The 21848-nt window shown below is 45.9% G+C and overlaps 1 protein-coding gene across 1 annotated transcript in view; it reads right to left on the bottom strand.

The window, feature by feature from the left end:
* MAMDC4 (MAM domain containing 4) overlaps positions 1-21848 on the bottom strand; it is a 510080-nt gene that overhangs the window by 409983 nt on the left and 78249 nt on the right. Inside the window, exons 6-7 of the mRNA XM_030206971.1 lie at positions 9296-9380; positions 8863-8988 (exon numbers count right to left, since the gene is read on the bottom strand). Coding sequence (XP_030062831.1) covers positions 8863-8988; positions 9296-9380 — 211 coding nt within the window. The remainder of the gene's footprint in view (positions 1-8862; positions 8989-9295; positions 9381-21848) is intronic.

Below are 21848 nucleotides of genomic sequence, written 5' to 3'. Positions count from 1 at the left end.
GCAACTCCCTGGGTTTGCATGAAAAACATGTGCTTTGTGCTTCAGAGGGGAGTTTACATTTCCATGCTAGGGACCTGGCTACACGGTTCAGAAATAGGGGCTACCCTGGTAAAGCTATTAAGAAGGCATTTAAACGAGCTACCACTGCGCAGCGCTATTGGATCTTGCATCCGCCAGCAAATAATAACACGGACAAGGATAGACTCACCTGCATTCTGCCATACTCGCGTCAAGCCACATCTATTAAAGATTTTATTGTTAAGCATTGGCCCCTATTGTCCAGCCATGGGATTCACCAGCTTCCTTATTTTCCTCTCACCAGGAGCCGGAACGTGGGGGAAATTTTTGCTAATTCAAGAGCATACAATATCAATGTAGGAGAACCTACGGGTCATAAGCCATGCCTTAACTGTGTTTACGTAGACTCGTCTGGGAAAATTTAACTGTCCAGAATACGAAAACTGGGCGGACATTTAAATTAACTACATCTACAAACTGTAACTCAGCACAGGTCATCTATGAAATTAGGTGCCCATGCAATAAATGGTACATAGGACAAACAAGAATAAGGGTCAAACAGCAAATTGTTGACCACCTCAGTAATTTACGTGTTCATAAAAAAGATGCTCTTCTGGTTGAGCATTGAGAACAGATGAAGCATGTTGAACAGGATCGCAAATATGTAGTACTTTCAGAAATATCTACTTTGAATGGAGGGGGGGGGATGTTTCATCTCTCCTATTGAAAAAAGAACAGCAATTCATCTTTTGTTGGGACACAGTGACACCTAGTGGTCTCAACAGAGAGATTGAAAGGAACAAGCTAGTTTAATTTTCCCGCTGGGATCCTCTATAAAATCAGTAAGGCGCATGCGTCAACGTTTTTGTTTAGCTGTTAGACTTTTTGCACTTGGTATGACTCCATTTCGGATCACCGAAGCAAGAATGTATTCATGTTTTGCTTTAGATTGTTTATAGAAGCTTTCAGATAGACTTTCAGTGGATAGCCGAGGTTTGGGTTAAATATATTAACAGTTTCATTTTTTTCCAGCTATCGTTCTCCTGAAGACGTGGTCAACGAAACATGGTCCATGTAGGGGACAAAGAAGTTAAGATAGCCCTTTTGAACTAAGAAGCTTCGCTTTTAACACACGGTGAAGGGGGTTTTCACAGAAGATGTTGGTATTGCATTGACCCAGACACCTAGAACAAACATTGAGGACACTACTTCCAGCACAGGAGCTTGCTTGCTGGCGCCCAATAAGCTACGTGCTTTTTTGTACCTAATTGCATTGAATGTGGAGTAATCTAAACAGTATTAACAGTAGGCAAGGGGATTCTTGTGCGATGATGTCTGGACGATGTCATTACTAAGATACTGACTGTGGTCAATTGGAAGTGATCACTACCCCGAAGGAACAGGGCGGGATGGGGCTACTGAGTGTGAGATATTTCTCAATAGCTTGCGCAATGAGACATATTAATGATTGGTTTCGGGGTACCTCAGAGTTTTCCATCACCTCTGCAGAGGTATCTATCTTTCCTTAGACACACTTTAGCTACCTCTTGCATGCAGGAAACAGATTACCCCCCCCCCCCCCCCCAGGCGTTTAAGAGACACCCCTTATTGCAGTCGCTTAGAGCCACTTGGAGGTGGATGTGCAGGAGACACAACTTTATGGCGAAAACCACCCTGCTGCTTTCTATTTGTAACAACCCAGACTTTCCCCCGGGGCAAGGGAAAATTATCTTTAGCCTTCGGGCAACACAAGAAATTGTCTACTTGGCACAGGTGATCAATGAGGAGGGACATTTAAAGCCCCTTGCAAGCCTTAGTGAGGAATTTGGCATCTCAGGGGGGCAACACTTTGCATACCTCCAACTAAAACACTATGTGTCGTCTTTGGTGTGGACGGACCTGACGGAGGATGTGGTAGACGTACTAACAGAGATGTACTCTTTAGGGGCCCAGCTGTCGGTTCCCTTAAAGTTTCACCACCAGCAATTGAAAGACACTATCTCCGAATTAGATTATGTGCGCTTGGCCCGAAGCTGGTCTGAGGACCTAGGTTGTACAATTTCACCTGACATATGTAGAACATTTATAGGGAACTTGTACCAGATGTACTTGCCAGTCCCGCAGTGTGAAAGACTATATAGATTTTTCTTGAGGACATACATGCCTCCGAAAAGAGCTGCCTGAGTGATTGAGTCCTGACTAAGCTGGATGTCGAACAAAAGGAAAAGGGCAGTTTGGTCCCTTCCAGAGAAACTATAGAATGCTTTCTCTTCAGCTACTGCCTCTTGGCACACTCTTCTAGGCCTTAACTGTCCCTGAGGTTTCTGGATTTGTTTAGGTTCCAGACCCATTATCACCAGAAGACCTGTAGTTCTCTGGATCAGCAACTTCCTCTCTGTTTCTGCAGCTCTGGTCTGCCTTAAACTTTGGGCTGGTGATAGGGGAGTGCAAACAAGGCAATTGTCCTGGGCCCCCGTGGTGCAGGGGGCCCTGCTCAGAGCCTGCCTAAAGCTGAGGGCAATATAGCCTGCTGGTAGGCGTTGGGACCCCCTCCTAAGTTTCTACCCTGGGCTCCAGCATCTTTAACACCAGGTCTGCTTAAGTTGGGCTTTTCTTATACTGACAGAATAGGCTGTAGATGTTTTTTTTTTTTTAACTAAGAGGCAGCAGTGTCCAACGAGTCCTAGATTGCACTTCATCTAGGGAAGCAACCTTAGCCCTCCTCATACTTCTACTGCTAATCATTTCTACAGCACTAGTAAACATAAGCCAACATATTACCCTAGAATTAGGCTGACATAGGGGGGCAATTCTATAACACAGGCACTAATATTTACACATATACTACATGCATAAATGTTTAGAATACTAGCACATATGTGCACATACTATAGACAAGTATATACCAATATTCTGTCAATATGGATGTATCTTGGCTAGCACGCATTTGCGAAGGGGGCATAGAGACACAGCCAGAGTGGGACTTCCACTTACATTTGTAACTTATAAAATGCTATAAGCTACACAATTACCTCTGGTACTTAGGTGTAGGCATTTATACCAGCCCTATGTCTAGCGTAAGTGCTCAAGACAAAATGCTATGAATGGATATATGGTAACACTGATATTCTATAAAGGAAATTAAGTGTCTACTTTCCTTTATACTCGTAGAATAGGCTCCTACTAGCATCTTGTTATATTGCTCTTCACAAGGGTAATTTTGTAACAGGTTGCTTAGGATTGGAGCAGAAGGTGCCTATCATCAGCCTTTAGTGTAGCCAGTCTCCCAATCAGTGGCGTAGCCAGACTGCCAATTTTGGATGGGCCTGAACCCAAAGTGGGTGGGCACAAATTTTTCTCTCTACCCCCCTCCCCCAGCAAAATTTAGTCACGCTAATCAGATGCATTTGTCACACAGGGTAAAGTGCTGCTTTTCAGTGCATCAGATTTCAGAAAATGTATTTAATAGCCTAACACCCTTTTCAATGAGCTTTCAGAGGCCAAAACCTCCTGCCTCAGGTCAGTATAATGCTGTTACGGTATCCTCGCCTGACCTAAGGAAGGAAGTATTGGTCTCTGAAACTTCATTAACACAGGTACCATATTACTTTATCCTAAATTAAAAATAAAATTATTTTCTTTACCTTTCTTGTATGGCCATTTACTTTTTCTCATTGTGTCGCTCCCAGTCTCTAGATTCTGCTTTCCTTCGTTTTCGCTTAACTCTTCTGCCACGGTTTCCTGGCCATTTCTCATTTTTCTCTCCTTTTTCTTTGCTTTCTTCAATATTTTTCTGCCTCTCTCTCTCTGTCCTGATTTAATTCATTTTTACTATCCATTCTTTAATTTCCTTCATCTACTTATGGCTTTTCATCTTTTTCTCACCCTTGTTCTCCCCATGCCCCTTCCTCTTATTCTCCAGTCTTTCACTACTCTCCTTTTCCATCCAGCAGCTCTCTTCTTTCTCTCCCCATCCTTCCAGTCTCCCCTCTCTCTCCCCATCCTTCCAGTAGTCTCCCCTCTTTCTTTCTGCATCCTTCCGTCCAGTGTCACCTTTCTCCCTACCCTTCCATCCAGCGTCTTCCCTCTTTCTCTCCCCATCCTTCCATCCATCTATCCTCTCTCCTGATCCTTCCATCTAATGTCTCTCTCCCTCTTTCTAACCAGTGTCTCTGTATCACTCTACCCTTTTCTGTTCAGTGTCCCTTCTCTCTCCACATCCTTCCAGTCTCTCCCCTTTCTCTCCCCATCCATCCTTTCCCTCTTTCTCTCCCCATCCTTCCATCTGTTTTCTATCTTTTCTCCCCATCCTTCCATGTTTTCCCTCTTTCTCTGCCATCCTTCCATCTCTTTTCCCTCTTTTCTCCCCATCCTTCCATGTTTTCCCTCTTTCTCCCTATCCTTCCATGTTTTCCCTCTTTCTCTGCCATCCTTCCATCTGTTTTCCCTCTTTCTCCCCATCCGTCCATGTTTTCCCTCATTCTCCCCATCCTTCCATGTTTCCCTCTTTCTCCCCATCCTTCCATGTTTTCCCTCATTCTCTGCCATCCTTCCATCTGTTTTCCCTCTTTTCTCCCCATCCTTCCATGTTTTCCCTCATTCTCTGCCATCCTTCCATCTGTTTTCCCTCTTTTCTCCCCATCCTTCCATGTTTTCCCTCTTTCTCCCCATCCTTCCATCTGGTTTCCCTCTTTTTCTCCCCATCCTTCCATGTTTTCCCTCCTTTCTTCGACGAGGCCCACCCTGCATGCCAGCGCCAGCCCCCATTGCCGGCCACTGCTGCTTTTCCTGTTGAGCAGCAGGGCCGGTGCTACAAAAAAGAAGAAGTGCTAACGGCGCTAAGGACGAGAAATGTTTTTTAAAAAAAAAAAAAGTGCGGCATTGGCAGGCACTGTCTCGGCAGCCTTGAGGCATTGGCTGCTGAGGCATTGGCTGCTGGCTCGCAGACTCCTCCCGTCTGCGGGAGGAGCCTGTGAGCCAACAGCCAATGCCTCAGCAGCCAATGCCTCAAGGCTGCCGAGACAGTGCCTGCCGGTGCCGCGCTTTTTTTTTTTTTTAAACATTTCTCGTCCTTAGCGCCGTTAGCGCTTCTTCTTTTTTGTAGCACCGGCCCTGCTGCTCAACAGGAAAAGCAGCAGTGGCCGGCAATGGGTGCTGGGGCTGGCGCTGGGCGGGCCTGGGCCCACCCGTAGCTACGCCCCTGCTCCCAATTGGCAGGGGCTGAGGGTGATTCTGGAGAAGTTACACACAATTAATTTTTATATCTGTTGCCAAAAATGCTACAGTCTCCTTCACAATCTCTTCTCAAGCACATGGAACAGATGTAAAGTTCCCCTATGGCAGTGGATAGTCAGTGCTTTTTCCAACACTGGAAAAAATGATAAGGGAGGCAGGTGAACTGATCTCTGCAGGTGAACAAAAATGTATAAACCAGGGGGAAAATATGGCACATAATTCATAAGACTAAAGTCAAATGATGACAGAAGGTGGTGTCGAACTTGCTCACAGTTCTAATGTTATGTGATCTCTTTCATGGGCAATGTCTCCAAATGGGTTAGTTTTGCGCATAATGTGACAACAATGAACCTTGTTCCTAGCCTACACCAGAGTATGTGGAGTATGATCTGTGAGAGGTTACTGAGTAGACGACCTCAAGGAAAGCGAGAGCAGCCCCGGAGGGAGATGAAGAGGCATTCACAAAACTCTTGTAGAGGGGGAGGGTGCCCTCCGATGGCCAAGAGATTTATTGAAATAAGGAATAGGCCCAGGGACCACCAGGCCCACAATGCACCTGACCCACTACAGGACTCACAGGAAGTGAAGAGGGAGGGGCAGGATTGGGAGATGGCTTCTAATCAGGGAGATGAGGAGCAGCTGGGGGAACCCTGGGAGGAGAAAGAAGAAATGGAATGGGATAAAAAGGAGGCTATAGAGGAGAGTGAGGAAGAGGGGATGGAGGTGATTGCATTAGCACAGACCGCTGGGGCTAAGGTGAGAGGTTTCTTAGCGGCTGTACTTCCTCAACTGTCTAGAGTTGGTAAGACAGAATTGATGCAGCTGGGAAGGAATCTGTGGCAACAAGTAACCCAGAAGGTTAAGTGTGGGACAAAAGTTAAATACTGTGTGTTGTAAAGAACTGGTGATTAGCAAATTGATCGGTGACGAGCCCAGAAGGGAGAAGTGGTGTTTAAAAACATTGTACTATGATCAGCAATGAACCACTGTTTGGCATTGTGAATGTGAACAAAGGTCAAGGAGTTTAAGATGAGACAATATTCTGCACTACTAAAATTACTACAGCTGATGTAAAATAAAAAGCTTCCTTTAGTATAAAACGATTGGATTCTCTGTGGGATGTGCGGACTAAAGGCACAGTGATTCAAGGTAACCAGGCTGTGAAGAACAGACAACAGGAGTAAGGCCTATACTACGAGGGACAGGAACCCTTTCAGCATATCTGCTAAGCAGGGTCAACCTGGACCAAAGAGTGGAAGGGGGACCTGTCTACAGATCTCAGTCTCTTAAATTTACTGCTAATGCTTCCTGTAGTACTGTGCCAAATGGAGCTTCCTTTTGGAGTTCATAAGTTGTAACTTGTATGGGCAAACCCATCCAGGAATGTCTGAAAATTCTTTCTAATCAAACCTGTGGCACCCAATATAATGATAAATATTCCTGTATTATTTTGCCACAGTTTCTTGATATCTGACTACATTTCCTGATATTTGAAGATCTTCTTCATCTCTACCCGACTCATACTCCAGCTCTCCTACATATCTTTCCATTTTTCTCCTCTGGACGGGTCCTGCGTCTTCCTTGGTTCTTCTTCTCCTGGTTAGTGCCTTTCAGTTCATTGGAAATTTCCAGCAGCCCTAGCTCTCATTCCTTCTAAATTTCCATGCATTCCATGCCTTAGTTCCAGTCTGTTTTTTTTCTCCTCCTCCTAATATTCTGTTCCCACTGTACATTAAAGCATATGTCCATACCACATCAGACCTCTCTGGAGTTAGGCAAACAAAATACACCCAGGACTTTGGCCCTACTTCCTCTCTCATCAAGTCATCACAAGAACTCTCACCATTCCTCAGCTCCAGTCCTCTGCACCCCTATAGGTTATGAAACTTCTGAGCAGTTTCTGCCAGATCCTCTCCTCTGATCCCCTCTTTCTGCTGTTGGCACACTATGCCCTGGGATTCAGTCTTAGAGTTTTAGCTTGAATCCCTTCAATCTCCTCTCTTCCGATAGGAATCCAGATCCCAACTCCTGGCCTCTTCCCTTTCTACTCATTCTTTCATGGTCTCTGATATAAAGAATCAAGGCTACTTTGTGGGCCCCTGGGCAGTTAGCCCTTACTAACTCCTATTACATTTTTACTGGTCTCCTTTGAGGAAGGAAGGCCCTGGGTATTTCCTCACACTGGATTTTCTCTCTCTCTCTCCAAATTCTGAGGCATTCCTGCTCCCAGGATTCTCCAGACTATCCCACGCTCTCATTAGATTTTAATGGCATTTCTGGAATAGGGACCCATAATGTTCCTCCTGTTACTGCAAGGAAGGTGCACCTTGGTGTCCCGCTACATTATAAAGGCATTTAGGTTCCCATGGGTCTTTATAGGTAATCAATAGAAATAAAATAAAACATAGAAAAGAAAATAAGATGATACCTTTTTTATTGGACTAACGTAATACGTTTTTTGATTAGCTTTCGAAGGTAACTCTTCTTCAGATCAGAAATAAGCAAATGTCGATAAATAACAGTACATATATAAGGGAAACATCAAAGCATTCCAATGACAGTCTCACAGAAAGAGAGCGGGGTGAGTAAGGTGAGAAACATGGGAGTTAGGTGGATGAGAGACAGGGAGAGATGCATGGTGATAAGTGGGTGACTTTTATAAAATCCTTGCACCCATATCAAAGATGTGGGTATTTACGCCTTCTCTTTTCCCTGTTTCTGTACCACCCACTTTTCATGTTCCTAAATTTAAGAGTTTAGTGAAATTCTGAGTAAATATTTATGCTCTCAGCCCTAGTAAATTTTCAACAAGGACAATTTAAGAGCATAACTCTCAAAGTAAGGCGCATACATCCTTTGCATATCGGGCCCCATGTGTCTAAGTTTTTGAACTTAGATACATTGAGCAGCATGGAATGTTGCACCACCCCCAGACACTCCAGTGTTGTGACACATCTGAAATAATTAGGGAAACAAAGGAACAGAGCATCTAGGATAAGGCAGACATGAAATGCCTACAAGTTCATCCACAGAAGACAGTCCATTAACTCAGTGATAGGCAGAGCAGGTGCAAAAGTAGCAGAAATCTTAGGAGAAACCTTCAGCCCTACACCCCGTCGCTCAATTAACTTTCAGGTCCCTAGACTTCAGTCTCCACTCCTCCCTCCCCAATATTTTTATAATCATAACCATGAAACAAATATCCTACAAAAATGCAGATTACACTATGTTCTGATGTTTCTTTGAGTCTGTGTGACTGTCAGGACCAATTGTTTTGCTTTTAATGCAGTTGCTGTTTGTTATCCCTGAGAAGCTGCTACCCTAGGCATCTGCCTAGTCATGCCTAATGGTTTGGATGGCCCTGGTGGTAAGGATAACAGTTTAAGAGCATATGATTGATGTGCTATGCTGGGTCAAAGCAAAGGTCCATCAAGCTCAGCATCCTATTTCTGACAGCGGCCACTCTGGGTCACTAGAAATTACCTTGAAAATCCCAAAGGATAGATTCATTTGTTGCAGCTCCCTACCTGGGATGAGTTGTAGCGTTCTAATAATTGTTTATGGACTTTTAAATCTAGGAATCAATAAAAAGAACTACAAGAAACTCACCACATTTAGGGTTTCTTTCGTCAGAGTTGTCACCGCAGTCATCTGTGCCATCACAGACCTGGTCACTGTCCACACATGCCCCCGTGGTACAGGCAAAGGAATCATTTGGACACAGTCTCCGAGGTACTAAATATGGAGGAGGGCAAGAAGATGTTACAATTTGAGAAGTCAGAAAATGTCTCCTGATGTCAATATGAACTTCCTGCTTTCTTCATGTATCACTTTCAGACTTAATTTCTGATCTGTGGAGCTATAGCAGTAGTGGAAATGGGGATTGAGACACTTTCCACAACTGGACATTCATCACAGTGGAGGTTATTAGAAGCTCTACTTATATCATCTAGTTATACATATCAGGACCTAACTAACTGGAGCAACTCACTTGCCTGTCTGCTGCTCAAGATGAAAATAGAAGCCAGGTCAAGAGACTTACATGGTAATCCACAGTGCCAAAATTCCACATCATCGATAGCAAGGTCCCCTCTCTCCCAAAAGCTTCTTGTGGATGAGATGGTGATCTACAAGGAAAAGCACAAAGAGAGGAATATCTTTGGACAAAACATTGACATGTTTTTTTTCTGTGCTCAGTAATCCAGAAATGATTGATGCATTGTGGTGGAATATGAGGCCAGTGATGCCTGTCACCCAAAAACTAGAGGGTGCTCACAAAAGCAGAAGAGAATGCTGTGGGGTGGTGGGGAGGCTAGGTCCTGCCACCTGAGGAGCCACAGGAGCCAGCCAGGAAGAGTAAACAGGAGATGGGGAGACCAACAGGCTCATTTTCAAAAGAGATAGACGTCCAAAAAGCGACACAAGTCAGTATATGGACATTTATCTCACAGAAACGACTCAGTATTATTGAACCCTCTTTTTGGACGTCTTTCTCTGAAGTCCGTCAGAAGGACATCCAAATCTCAAGGGGGCGTGCCAGTATATTCAAGGCGGGATTTGGGCGTTCCTAACACATGGACGTCTTTCAGCAATAATAGAACAAAACGAAGATGTCCAAGACAAAAGCTTAGATGTTTTGAGCTAGACCTGTTTTTATAGTGAATAGCTGCAGTGGGAATTGAACCTGCTTTCCCAGGATCAAAGTCTACTGCAGTAACCATTAAGTTACTCCTCTACTCCACACAAGAGATGCCCCACATTACCAGATGACCACTGGAGGGAATTGGGAATCACCTCCCCTTACTCCCCCAGTGGTCACTATCCCCCTCCCACCCCAGAAAATGTGATTAAAAATATTATTTGCCAGCCTCAGATGATATACTCAGGTCCATTAGAATAGCATGCAGGTCCCTGGAGTAGTCTAGTAGTGGTGCAGTGCACTGCAGACAGGTGGACCCAGGCTTCTACCTCCCCCTACTTGTTACACTTGTGGAAGAAACTATGAGCCCTCCAGAACCCACCAGAAACCCACTGTACCCACATATTGGTGCTCCCTTCACCTGTAAGGGCTATGGTAGTGATGTACAGTTGGGAGTAGTGGGTTTTGGGGGGGGGGTTGGGGGCAGTGGTGTGCTGGAGCTGGCTCGCACCGGCTCGCAAGAGCCGCTTGTTAAATTTACTGGCATCTTGCGAGCCGGTTGTTGGCCAGTGCGAGCCGGCTCGCCTCTGCTCCCCCGCTGCCCCAGTCGTCCATCATCCGTCTTCCCTCTGCTCCCCGACAGACCTGGTTTCCTTCCTGCGCCGCTGCTTGCCTTTAAAAATTTTATTTTCCTTCGAGGCGCGCCGGTGTTGAAGGGAAGGCAGCAGGCTCAGCTCGGTTTCAGCCTTCCGTTCCCTTCCCTCACATCATGGCTCCGCCCTCTTCTAACGTATTTCCTGTTTGCGCGAGGGCGGAGCCATGATGCGAGGGAAGGGAACGGAAGGCTGAAACCGAGCTGAGCCTGCTGCCTTCCCTTCAACACCGGCGCGCCTCGAAGGAAAATAAAATTTTTAAAGGCAAGCAGCGGTGCAGGAAGGAAACCAGGTCTGTCGGGGAGCAGAGGGAAGACGGATGATGGACGACCGGGGCAGCGGGGGGGGGGGGGGGGGGGGGGGGGGGGGGGGCTGGAAGAAGGCAGATGGAGGGGAGGAGGGCAGGGGGAGACGAAGGTTGCTGGACATGGGTGGATCATGGAGGGGATGGCAAGGGGAGAGGTGCATTGCTGGACATGGGTGGATGGAGGGCAGGGGAGGGGAGGGTTGCTGGACATGGGTGGATGGAGCATGGAGGGCAGGGAGGAGAGGAGGGTTGCTGGACATGGTGGATGGAGGGCAGGGGAGAGGAGGGTTGCTGGGCATGGCTGGATGGAGGGCAGGGGAGAGGAGAGGAGGGTTGCTGGACATGGGTGGATGCAGGGCAGGGGGAGAGGAGGGTTGCTGAACATGGGTGGATGGAGGGCATGGGGGAGAGGAGGGTTGCTGGACATGGGTGGATGGAGGAGAGAGGAGGGTTGCTGGACATGGGTGGATGGAGGAGAGAGGAGGGTTGCTGGACATGGGTGGATGGAGGGGAGAGGAGGGTTGCTGGACGGGAGGATGGAGGGGAGAGGAGGGTTGCTGGACACGGGTGCATGGAGAGCAGGGGAGAGGAGGGTTGCTGCTGGACATGGGTGCGTGGAGGGCAGGGCAGGGGGGAGAGGAGGGTTGCTGGACATGGATGTAGGAGAGGGAAGGGAGAGAGAAGAAATGCTGGACATGGATGGAAGGGAGGGAAGAGTGAGGAATGAGATGAGAAGAGGGAAAAGGAAGAGAGGAGAATAACTGCACATGCATGGAGAAAATAGGCTGAAGCTGGATCCACTGGACAGTCAAGTCTGCAGAGGACCCAGCTTTTACTTACAGATGTAGGGCAAGAAATGAAAAAGAAAGGCGGAAAGTAAAGAAATAAATGGAAAGGAAGCCCTGGAAAAGGAGTTAAGAGGACAGATAGCAGCAGAATCGGATACTGGGCCGGTATGATCAGAAAAACAAAGTCACCAGACAACAAAGGTAGAAAAGATCATTTTATTTTCATTATAGTGTTTGGAATATGTCCACTTTGAGAATCAGGTGCTCAACATTAAAAGTTTATTTTTATTTACTTATTTATGGCATTTTATCCCACATTAAACAAGAATTAGATTGCCCCCCCCCCCAGGCTCTCTCCCTGGCTATAACCAGCTCTGCAATTTGGGGGGCGGGCGCAGAGGTGGACGAGGGGCGCAGAGGTGGACGGGGAGGGACGCAGAGGTGGACGGGGGGGGGGGGGGGCGCAGAGGTGGACCGGGGAGAGAGCCTGTTGTTAAACATTTACCAGCACACCACTGGTTGGGGGGGCTCAGCAGACAAGGAAAGGGAGCAATGGTAAGATGTGTACCTGGGAGCATTTTATAAAGTCCACTGCAGTGCCCCCAAGGATGCCCTATTGCTTTCCTGGGATGTCACTTTTCCACTATTCTACCTGATGCCAAGCTTTCTATTTTTTTTTGTAACATCTGAGGCTTGTGTCTATTATTTATGATTAGATTTGGGCTTTGAATTCAGATCTATAGATGAAAAGGAGGTCTCATTACATATATCTAAATATCAGATTGCTATTTTTTCATACTTCATAGCAAGAGTGTACATTCCTTAATTACCTGTCCCAATGCAACTGAAGCTTTTACCTCCTTAATGCATGTAAATGGTTTCATCCCTGTGTGGATTCTCTGATGCCATGTGGCAGTGGCGTAGCCAGACCTGACATTTTGGGTGGGCCCAGAGTTAATATGGGTGGGCATTATGTATACAGGTATGAGTAGTGTTTCATGGGATATTACAAAATAATGTCTTAGCGTGCACTTGATGAAGGATAAGTAAATAATCTGCCCAACAGTTGTCCTGTGTCATCATAAACTGCGTACATACTTCATGGAACACCACCATTTTAAAATTTATTTTAAAAATTTCTATCCTGCACTATCCCACAATTCTAGGCAATTACTAGACAAACAGCACTTAAACTTGACCAGACATAAGTCTACTATAATGGCAAACACTCAACACACATCATAGTATCCTGCAAAATAATTATAGCAATGGCACATATTCATCAAACCTTGCGTTACAACAAACGTAAATGCCTGATTAAACTGTGTTAAAATCACCTTTTTTTAAACTTTAGATAAAAATGGCAAATTGGACACTGGCCTAAAAATATTTGGCAGATCTGACCTAGTCCACAGCTAAGATGTTTCCTCTTACAGTTTTCCCACTGAAAAAAAGTGTATTCAGATTCTGATAGGACCTCAGTAATAGCAACATTGTCAAAATCCATTCCCTGCCAGATTCTTTGTGAAGTAATATTAAATCTTATGAAGCTTCTTAGAGCGTATGTAGAAAACCTTAACACCATCAATTCTGAACACACAAATATCAATAACAGTACCTTTAAAAAGGCAGCAGTGAATATACACAACAGCAATATATGTCCCATTGTAAAAGCCAGACAAGTCAGATTGATATAGGTCCCCACACAAAGCACATGCCAAAACACAGAACAACTCTCACCAATTACAGAATAAAGGATCAAAAATTAGGAACTGTCCCGTAGCCCAGCATCAGCCCCTGAGATGCCAACTTACCCAGTTCCAGGCTGGAAATTTTGGGGCTGTCCTGCATTTCTGCCCACTCCATTCTGTTCCATTATGGGACTCGAAGCACTCAATGGGCACTACAACACTGTTTGGGGATATACTACTACTACTACTTATCATTTCTATAGCGCTACAAGGCATACGCAGCGCTGCACACCATACACAAAAAAAAGACAGTCCCTGCTCAAAGAGCTTACAATCTAGATATAAGTTCAAAACCAGGACTGCCCCAAAATCTCCAGCCTGGAACTGGATAACTTGGCATCTCTGCAGCCCTACCCTTCATACCCCAGCATCAGCCCTGCCCTTGCCTACCCCTTTTCCCATCCTTCCTTGTATCTCGACATCAGTCCTGTCCTTCCCTTCCCCCTTCCCCATCCCCCCATAGCTCAGCATCAGCCCTCCTCTACCTACTCCTCATAGTCTGGAAACAGTCCTGCCCTTCCTTCTCTCTTCCCCCATAGTCTAACATCCCCTCTTCCCTTCCCAATCACCCACCCCCACCCAGAAGCCCAACATAATATATATATATACTAGTAAAAAAGGCCCGTTTCTGACACAAATGAAACAGGCGCTAGCAAGGTTTTCCTCGGAGTGTGTATGTTTGGGAGAGTGTATGTGAGAGTGACTGTTTGAGAGTCAGAGTGAAAGTGTGAGTCCAATCCATGCTCCTCTGTCACCTGGCCCCTCCATTCATCCCTATCCAGCAATTCCCCTCTTCCTGAGTCCTGCCCTTCCAATCCATGCCCATCCATGCTCCTTTGTCACCTGCCCCCTCCATTCATCCCTATCCAGCAATTCCCATCTCTCCCTGAGGCCTGCCCTGCAATCCATATCCATCCATGGCCATCTGTCCCCTCCATTCATCCCTATACAGCAATTCCCCTCTCCCTGAGTCCTGCCCTTCCAATCCATGCCCATCCATGCTCCTTTGTCACCTGGCCCCTCCATTCATCCCTATCCAGCAATTTCCCTCTCTCCTAGAGGCCTGCCCTCCCAATCTATGGCCATCCATGTTTCTCTGTCACCTGCCCCCTCCATTCATCCCTATCCAGCATTTGCCCTCTCTGCCTGAGGCCTGCCCTGCAATCCATATCCATCCATGGCCATCTGTCCCCTGCCCCCTCCATTAATCCTTTTCCAGCAATTCCCCTCTCTCCCTGAGCCCTGCCCTCCCAATCCATGGCCATCCATGTTTCTCTGTCACCTGCCCCCTCCATTCATCCCTATCCAGCATTTCCCCTCTCTGCCTGAGGCCTGCCCTGCAATCCATATCCATCCATGCCCATCTGTCCCCTCCATTCATCCCTATCCAGTAATTCCCCTCTCCCTGAGTCCTGCCCTTCCAATCCATGCCCATCCATGCTCCTCTGTCACCTGGCCCCTCCATTTTTCCCTATCCAGCATTTCCCCTCTCTGCCTGAGGCCTGCCCTGCAATCCATATCCATCCATGCCCATCTGTCCCCTCCATTCATCCCTATCCAGCAATTCCCCTCTCCCTGAGTCCTGCCCTTCCAATCCATGCCCATCCATGCTCATCTGTCACCTGGCCCCTCCATTTTCCCTATCCAGCAATTGCCCTCTCTCCCTGAGGCCTGCCCTGCAATCCATATCCATCCATGCCCATCTGTCCCCTCTATTCATCCCTATCCAGCAATTTCCCTCTCCCTGAGTCCTGCCCTCCCAATCCATGCCCATCCATGCTCCTCTGTCCCCTACCCCCTCCATTCATCCATTTCCAGTAATTCCCCTCTCTCCCTGAGCCCTGCCCTCCCAATCCATGGCCATCCATGTTCCTCTGTCCCCTGCCGCCTCCATTCATCCTTTTCCAGCAAGTCCCCTCTCTCCCTTCCATGACCCCCCCTCGCATCCATGCTCCTCTCTTTCCCATGTGGCAGCCTGGGCCGGCCTCTTCTCCCCCCCCCCCCCCCCCCCTTCGCATCCATGCTGTGGTTTCTCCCCTGCCCTCCCGCTCCCATTGTTGTAGTTTACTGGCCACCCTCTTCTCTCCCCCCCAACATGCGTTTTTTTTTTTGTTTGTTGTTTTTAAATTTACCTCCGTGGCGGTTCCGGCAGCGAAGCGTCAGGGAAGGAGGCGGCGCTCTCGACGTCTAGCCTTCCCTTCGCTGTGTTCCGCATTCTTTTGACGTCATCCTTGACGTCAGAAGAAGGCGGGACACAGCGAAGGGAAGGCTAGACATCGAGAGCGCCACCTCCTTCCCTGACGCTTCGCTGCCGAGCGATGCGATTGGTTGTGTCATAGCTCCGCCCTCGACGTCATCACGTTTGATGCGTGGGCGGGGCCCCTCCATTTTCCCTATCCAGCATTTCCCCTCTCTGCCTGAGGCCTGCCCTGCAATCCATATCCATCCATGCCCATCTGTCCCCTCCATTCATCCCTATCCAGCAATTCCCCTCTCCTTGAGTCCTGCCCTTCCAATCCATGCCCATCCATGCTCATCTGTCACCTGGCCCCTCTATTTTCCCTATCCAGCAATTGCCCTCTCTCCCTGAGGCCTGCCCTGCAATCCATATCCATCCATGCCCATCTGTCCCCTCTATTCATCCCTATCCAGCAATTTCCCTCTCTCCCTGAGTCCTGCCCTCCCAATCCATGCCCATCCATGCTCCTCTGTCCCCTGCCCCCTCCATTCATCCATTTCCAGTAATTCCCCTCTCTCCCTGAGCCCTGCCCTCCCAATCCATGCCCATCCATGCTCCTCTGTCCCCTGCCACCTCCATTCATTCTTTTCCAGCAAGTCCCCTCTCTCCCTTCCATGACCCCCCCTCGCATCCATGCTTCTCTCTCTCCCATGTGGCAGCCTGGGCTGGCCTCTTCTCCCCCCACCCCTTCGCATCCATGCTGTGGTTTCTCCCCTGCCCTCCCGCTCCCATTGTTGTAGTTTACTGGCCACCCTCTTCTCTCCCCCCAACATGCGTTTTTTTTTTTTTCTTGTTTTTAAATTTACCTCTGTGGCGGTTCCGGCAGCGAAGCGTCAGGGAAGGAGGCGGCGCTCTCGACGTCTAGCCTTCCCTTCGCTGTGTTCCGCCTTCTTTTGACGTCATCCTTGACGTCAGAAGAAGGCGGAACACAGCGAAGGGAAGGCTAGACGTCGAGAGCGCCGCCGCCTTCCCTGATGCTTTGCTGCCGAGCGATGCGATTGGTTGTGTCATAGCTCCGCCCTCGACGTCATCACGTTTGACGCGTGGGCGGGGCAGACACAATGCGATCTCACCCCTTCACTTTGCTAAGAGAGGCTTCAATAGAACGTTGGAGGTGCGTTTTATATAGAGAGATATATATTTTTTTTTTTGTTGTTGTTGTTTGTTTAACCTAGCCACTGCATATCTCACCCCCACCCAGAAGACCACCAACAGGAAATATACAACTTTTCTTTAAACTGAACATAGTGAAGACCACACGCACCCAGAAGCCTATCACCATCTCTATATCTATATATAAAAGGCAACACCAATCTCTCTATATAAAAGGCAACACCAATGTTCTATGAAGCCTCCAGCCGGAAGTGTGAAGGGGGAGAGATATCCGGTTTCCCCATGAGTGTCTGCCCCGCCCTCGCTCTCTCTCTAACACACACAGTGAAGGAAAACAGCAAAGCAGGAAATCAAATCGCTCTCTCTGTAACAATGAAGGACTCAGAGGGGGGAGGGGAGAGAGGGCAGAGAGGGCAGGGACACACACACTCCCACATGCACACAGAAGAAAACCTTGCTAGCCCCCCGTTTCATTTGCATCAGAAACGGGGCTTTTTTACTAGTTAAATATAAAACTGTTTTTCTTTTCTTTCTTTTTTTTTTTTTTTTTACCTGAGGCCAATGCAGAGAAAGTTTCCTGTAGATTTCAGTGAACTCTACAGCCCTGATCAGTGTGTGCACGTGGTGCAGTGTTGGGGAGAAGGGGGGGAGTAGACTACTGACTCACTCCTGGTGCCTGGGGCTGGAGGATAATGAGTGCCCAGATTTCCCCAGCTGCTAAGTTCAAAGCAGCACTGGTCTCCGGGACTTCCAACTTCCTGACTTTGCCACAGATTTGGGTCCTGGGGGCTGACTGAGACCTGAGCTGTGCAGGATCCATGATCGTACAGCAGGGGCAAACAAACATCAGTGAGTCAGTGAACACTAAAAAGAATTGCTTACTATTGCAGCAGCCATGTGGAATGGAAGCAGAACAGCTGAGCCGATGGAGGTAAGCACCTTAAGAGCACAGCAGGGAGCGAACTAACAAAGACCCCAATGCCCTACTCCAGAGTCCAGAGCACAGCAAAGTAGCAAACAGGGCAGTACAGCAGGAGGGCTGCTATTTTGCTTGCTGAAGGTCTGTTGTAGCGCTGGTAAATTAAAAAAAATAAAAAAGTAACGCCAGAGCTGCAGGGCTCAGCTCACAAGATTTGTTTCGCTACTTTCTACACATAGCTGACTGAGTTAAGTGATTGGAGCAGCAGCAATGTGATGTGCAGGGCAGCTGGCACCTGATTGGTGATCACTGAGACTGGGTGGGCCTGAGCCAAAAATGGGTGGGCCCAGGCTCACCCGTAGCTACGCCCCTGCCATGTGAGGCTTTCTTTCCAACCAAAGCTTTTACCACACTCAGGACATGTAAATGGTTTCACCCCTGTGTGTATTCTCTGTTGCATTGTGAGGTTTACCTTCTGACCAAAGCTTTTACCAGACTCTATACATGCAAATGGTTTCTCTCCCGTGCACTTTGTGATTTACATTACAACCAAAGCTTTTACCACACTTAGAACATGTGAATGATTTCACTTTATTGTGGATTTTCTTGTGTATTTTGTACGTTTTGCATTTGCATGTATTTTTGAAAATGGACCAAAAAATAAAACATCCAAATCACAAAACATTTTTCCAAACAGCATTTTGAAAAGGAAAAGATGAGACTTTTTTTTGTAGAAAATGATCTTTCCTGTTCTGATTTTTGGACATTTTACAAAAAAACGTCCAAATTCAGACTTAGATGTCATATCCAAAAATGCCCCTTGTGCTTTTGAGTTGCCCAAAGTCACAAGGAGCAGCAGTGGGAATTGAACCCATGTTGCCAGGATCAAAGCCCACTGCACTAACCATTAAGCCTCCTCTGTTTTGGAGGTCTTGCATTTGGACTTCTTTTTTCCGAAAATGGACCCCCCCCCCCCCCCAAAAAAAAGGACGTCCACATCACAGGATGTCCATAGTATTTTCGAACACAAAAGATAGACATCCAAGACGTATTTTGAAAGCACTTAGACTTACATAATTCCATAGGTTACTATGGAACTTTGTAAGTCTAAGTGCTTTGTAAATGAGCCCCATCCATCTTTTTCGAAAATGACCTTCTTTCCTGTTAGGAATTTGGATGTCTTTGTAAAACGTCCAAATTCTGATTTAGACGTTTCTTTCGAAAATGCCCTTTCAAGTGTGCCACTTGATGGATATGAAGGGAATTTAAGATCCACCACCAGTTGAGTTAATTGAAAAGGGAGAAGAGCTGTGAAGGGGTAGAACTGGAGCCTGGACATGGACTGATCCCCAGGGAGAGAAGCAAACAGTAGACTATCATCTGACCTGAGCTGGAGGAGTTTATTTATTTAAAATACACTGGGCAAATCATCTCTCTGCATTCCACATTTCCCAAGGCTGGAAATCAGCCTGGACTTGTTGCTGACTGTGAGGTTTTAGAGAACCCAACAGCATTTCTGGCTCTGGGCACAAACTACCTCTCTTGATTTGTGCACATGTCTAGGTGAGAAATGCAGGAAAACTGGAGTTGGAGTGATCAGTCTTACTGGATTTATTTATTTATTTATAGTATCTATATTCTGTTCTATCTCAACATCCTTGGCAGATAACAAAATAAAACATACATAATAACGAAACATATAAAACAACACAATACTAAAAAAACAAATATAAAATGACACAATGTCGAAAAAAAATCAAACTACAAACACCATCTGTACAGTTCTGTTCCTAATATCAGCCTATACCATAAGCTTGTTGAAATAAAAATGTTTTCAGCTCCATTTTAAACTGCCCCACATTCTGTATCAATCTTAATTGAGGTGGAAGAGCATTCCAAAACGTCTGACTGACAGAGGAGCGATATTACTCCAGTCTCACCATTTGAAAAGAGGGTATCTCCAAAAATGCCATCTTGGCTGATTTCTGTTGGATTATTTGTAGTAAATAATTAGCAGATTTTAGTACACACAGCTTCAGCTTTAGAAATGTTAATTTCTTTCTTCATCTCTCTCTCATTCACCCCTGAATAATTCACTGCTGAGTCACTTTAAAGTTGAAGTAACAAAACATCTGTTTACTCACAGTTTGTAGTTAGATTATAATCAGACAGGCTTATATATACATATTACTATACATTTGTATTATCAGCTCCTTCCATGTGCTTAGATGGTAATGGATGCTCACACCACCATAGATCCTCTCAGGTTAGGAGAGAACATGAGCTCCATGTGCTCCATGTGCTGCATGTGCTGCATCTACTGTGTCTAACCCCCACAGGAAGTTGCATAGCAGTGTGACCTCTCTAAGTAATTCACATCAGAGGTCACAGAGTAATCACAGAGAAATAATAGGTGACAGGCAATGCATGTAAAATACAATTACATTCCAACAAACCCCTTCTCATGCATAACTGTCATGCAATTATTTATTCATACAAAGTCCAAGCTTTATACGCAGATTCACAAAATGTTCTCTGGGTAACGGTTTGGTCATGATGTCAGCTGTCATCTCACTGGTGTGACAATAGTGTAGACTGATGACCCCTTCTTTTGCCAACTCTCGCACGTTGTGGTATTTCGTTGCGATGTGCTTGGTGCGTGACTGAACCTTGTCATTCTGTGACAGTCGGATGCAGCTCTGATTATCTTCCATTATCTGGATTGGTCTCTGTTCAGCTATTCCAAAATCCAGCATAAGTTTTTCAATCCACATCAGTTCTCTGCACGCTTCCGATACAGCCACATATTCAGCTTCTGTAGAAGACAAACTCACAATACTTTGTTTATGACTGGCCCATGAAATGTGTACATTTCCATACATAAACACATATCCACTTGTGGATTTATAATCAGAATGATCCCCTGCCCAATCTGAATCACAGTAACATATTAGTTTTGGATTACTATTGGCTGAAATCTTTAATTTACAATCAATGGTACCCTTTAAATACCTTACCATCCTTTTAACTGCAGTCCAATCTGATTTGGTAGGTGAGCTGACCCTTCTGCTCAAAATTCCTACTGCATTTGCTATATCAGCCCTGTACGTGGTAGCTAGATATAAAAGCTTACCTATGGCTGATCTATATTGGATGTTATCTGGTAAAGGTTCTCTTACTGTTTCATCCTTCAGAAAATCAGTGATCATGGGAGTGCTTACAACTTGGGCATCTTGCATACCTAAACTTTCAATAAGCTCATTTATTTTCTGCTTCTGGCTTAGAAGATAAGAACCATCATTTTGTTTCTCAATTTCTATACCAAGATAGTATGACACATTTCCAAGTTCTTTTATCTCAACATTGTGGTTTAAACACTTTACAATGTCCTTGTACTCTTGCTCACTTTCGCTTGCAATGAGCAGATCATCAACAAAAGCTAAAATGTATGCATATTGTCCATTTGTGCACCTAGTGTACAAGCATTTATCTGCTTCACCTTGTTTAAATCCTAAATTTGTCAATATTTCATGCAATTTTTCATTCCAACATTTTGCACTTTGCTTTAATCCATAAAGACCTTTGTTTAATTTACACACTAGCTGTCTTTGTTTTGTATTTATGAAACCTGTTGGCTGTTCCATGTACAAGTCTTCAGTTATATCTCCGTGAAGAAATGCTGTTTTCACATCAATGTGTTTGACTTGCATGCCTTTTGAGACTGCAATGCTCAGAAGTGTTCTGATTGTCGTGTGTTTCACTGCAGGTGCAAACACTTCATCAAAATCTTCTCCATAATTTTGAAGATATCCCTTTGCGACTAATCTGGCTTTATACCTTTCCACTTTTCCTTGTGCATTCCTTTTTAACTTGAATACCCATTTGCATCCTATAGCTTTCTTGCCAGGAGGTAATTTTGTAAGAATCCAAGTATTATTTTTATCCAATGCATCAATTTCTTCCTGTGCAGCTTTATGCCATTCAGCAGCTTCTTCTGCTGGCATTTTCTCAATCTCATCCCATGTTAAGGGCTCTTGAGCTTCTGCTGACTTTGTTAGGTAAGACAGTCTTAGGGGTGGAACACCTTTGTTTTCCCTGGATGAGCGTCTGACAACAGGTTGGTCTGACCTTTCCGCATCCTCTAAATCTGAGAGTTCTTCTCCAATTGATTCCCCTTCTCCAACTG

Source organism: Microcaecilia unicolor, chromosome 6, assembly GCF_901765095.1.
Source record: "Microcaecilia unicolor chromosome 6, aMicUni1.1, whole genome shotgun sequence".
Classification (NCBI taxonomy): domain Eukaryota; kingdom Metazoa; phylum Chordata; class Amphibia; order Gymnophiona; family Siphonopidae; genus Microcaecilia; species Microcaecilia unicolor.
This window is presented reverse-complemented; position numbering and strand designations above follow the sequence as displayed.